This window comes from Habropoda laboriosa, unplaced genomic scaffold (genome assembly GCF_001263275.1).
Source record: "Habropoda laboriosa isolate 0110345459 unplaced genomic scaffold, ASM126327v1 scaffold4400, whole genome shotgun sequence".
Classification (NCBI taxonomy): Eukaryota; Metazoa; Arthropoda; class Insecta; order Hymenoptera; family Apidae; genus Habropoda; species Habropoda laboriosa.
Genome location: NW_017104345.1, coordinates 7,308 through 9,619, shown reverse-complemented (window position 1 = coordinate 9,619; position 2,312 = coordinate 7,308). Strand labels below are relative to the sequence as shown.

The 2,312-nt window shown below is 38.5% G+C and overlaps 1 protein-coding gene across 1 annotated transcript; it reads left to right on the top strand.

Moving 5' to 3' along the window:
• Positions 1-1,088: 1,088 nt before the first annotated feature.
• Positions 1,089-1,966, top strand: LOC108578255. The gene is given in 2 exon segments (XM_017941540.1): positions 1,089-1,518; positions 1,926-1,966. Coding segments are annotated over 2 exon segments (471 nt in total).
• The last annotated feature ends 346 nt before the right edge of the window (positions 1,967-2,312 follow it).

Sequence of the window (2,312 nt, the reverse complement as noted above, 5' to 3'; positions counted from 1 at the left end):
ACGTCTCGAAGCACTGCTCGGCAACGCAGACGTGTGAATGCTGCAGCAGCCCGGACCACTTACACGATAAGTGTCTAAATCGAACGAAACCGAAGTGTCCGCTCTGCACCAGGTTCAAACGCAAAGACACTAACCATAGTGTCAGGAGTAAAGATTGTCCGGAATACAAACGGCAATTAGAAATGTATAAAGAAAAAGTCCAATGAACTTAATCATAGCACAAGTGAACGCTCAGAGATCCATGAGCGCAGCAAACGAGCTGCGCAATGTCGTTGTGCAAAATCGAATCGACGTGCTATGTATCCAGGAACCATACACCTATAAGGGTAAAGTCCTCGGATACAACACGCAAGGACTGACAGCTATACACCTTAAGGTTAACACCCCATGGGTAGCTGCAGTCGTAAACAAAGATCTTGACATCTTTTCCATGACGCACCTGGAAACAGATCACATTATGATATTCCAGGTGATCTACGGAAATTTTGCCTTTTACATGGTAAATGTGTACTGCCAATTCTCGCAGCCAATCGAACGATTTATTGAAAAGCTTGAGATCTGTATCGACAAGCTCAAAGACAGCCAATACATAATAGTGATGGATGCGAACGCCAAGTCCACGTGTTGGTTTTCCAACGAGACCGACGATAACGGAAGAAAGTTGGAGGATTTCATTGTTACAAATGATTTAATCATTATAAACCAGACATCCCAACTGACGACCTTCATCAACTCACGTGGGGCATCGAATATACAGTAGCGGACAAAAGTTTAAGACGATGATTTGTAAACCGGATTACAAACATCTTATACGCATATTGTTCTTCTATTCGGTTTGTCTCTTTGGAATAACGTAGCTGTATGTTTGACCTTCGTAATCTCAGACAGTCAGTTGTTAAATACAAACAATGTAGGAGTTACAACAGTTAGTTACCGCTTAGCACTTGGAAACAGTGGACATTAGTTTAAGACGATCTGTGTAAAACGTGAGTACGAGTACAGTTTTTGAACATTTTGATTCTGGAATGTCAAAATCATTGTTTAGTGTACCTTTTATTGCTTAAAATTCATTTAGGTAGGAACAGACTATGGGTAAATCAAAGAATTTACTTGAAAACGAAAGGGAACAAATCGTAAGGCTGCGAAAGCAAAGTAAAACCTTCACCGAAATAGCAAATATAGTGAACAGGTCAGAAACGGCTTGTAAACAAGCTTAGTATAAATTTTTAAAGACGGGCATGTATTGCGATCAACCGAAAAACGGAAGACCACGGAAAACAACACCGAAAATGGATCGCCGGATTCATCGAATGAGCGAAAAGGATCGTTTTCGTAGTGCAAATAATATTGCTGCGGAGATAAACTATGAAAACGATACACAAATTAGTGCTAGAACTGTTAGGAGAAGATTAGAAGACTTTAACTTAAGAGGACGAAAACCCCAAAAGAAACCACTGCTGAGTTCTAGGAATCGAAAAAGACGACTTGCATTTGCTAAAGCTCATAAGCATTGGACAAGTGAAGATTGGCAAAAGGTATTGTTTTCTGACGAATCGAAATTCAATCGCGTCTGTTCTGACGGGATACGGTACGTTAGACGTCGAATTGGCGAAAGTTTGAAAACACAGTGCGTTTTAAAAACTCTTAAACATGGTGGTGGAAACGTTATGGTGTGGGCGTGTTTTTCTCGAAGCGGCCCTGGTCCGATATGTCGTATCAATGGAATTATGGACCGTTTTCAATACATGGACATACTCAAGAACACAATGTTACCTTTTGCACGCAACAATATGAGTGATGATTTTATTTTTCAAAATGATAATGATCCGAAGCACACGGCTCGGGTTGTGAAACAGTTTTTTCAAGAAGAAAATATTATCGTGCTGCCGTGGCCGTCCCAATCACCAGATATTAATCCAATCGAGAACTTGTGGAGCATCATAAAAAAGACAGTACAAGGTTATAAACCGAAAAATTTGAATGAACTTTACTCTACAATTGAAACAGCTTGGAGTAATATTACGGTAGATCAATGTAAAAAACTAATAGATTCAATGCCAAGAAGATGTACCGAAGTGATAAGAAATAACGGATATTGGACAAAATATTGAATTTAAACAAAAATTGTGCATATTTTTTTACCAAAACTTAATATTTTTTGTGTAGTCTTAAACTTTTGACCGACGAAATATTATACAGATTTCGTTCCTTTTTTTGTAACTTCGCTACTGAGCAAAATATCAAAACGAAATTTTTTTTGTAAGTGTATAAACAAATGTCTAATTAGTTAATACCAAAAGTAGAACACTGTA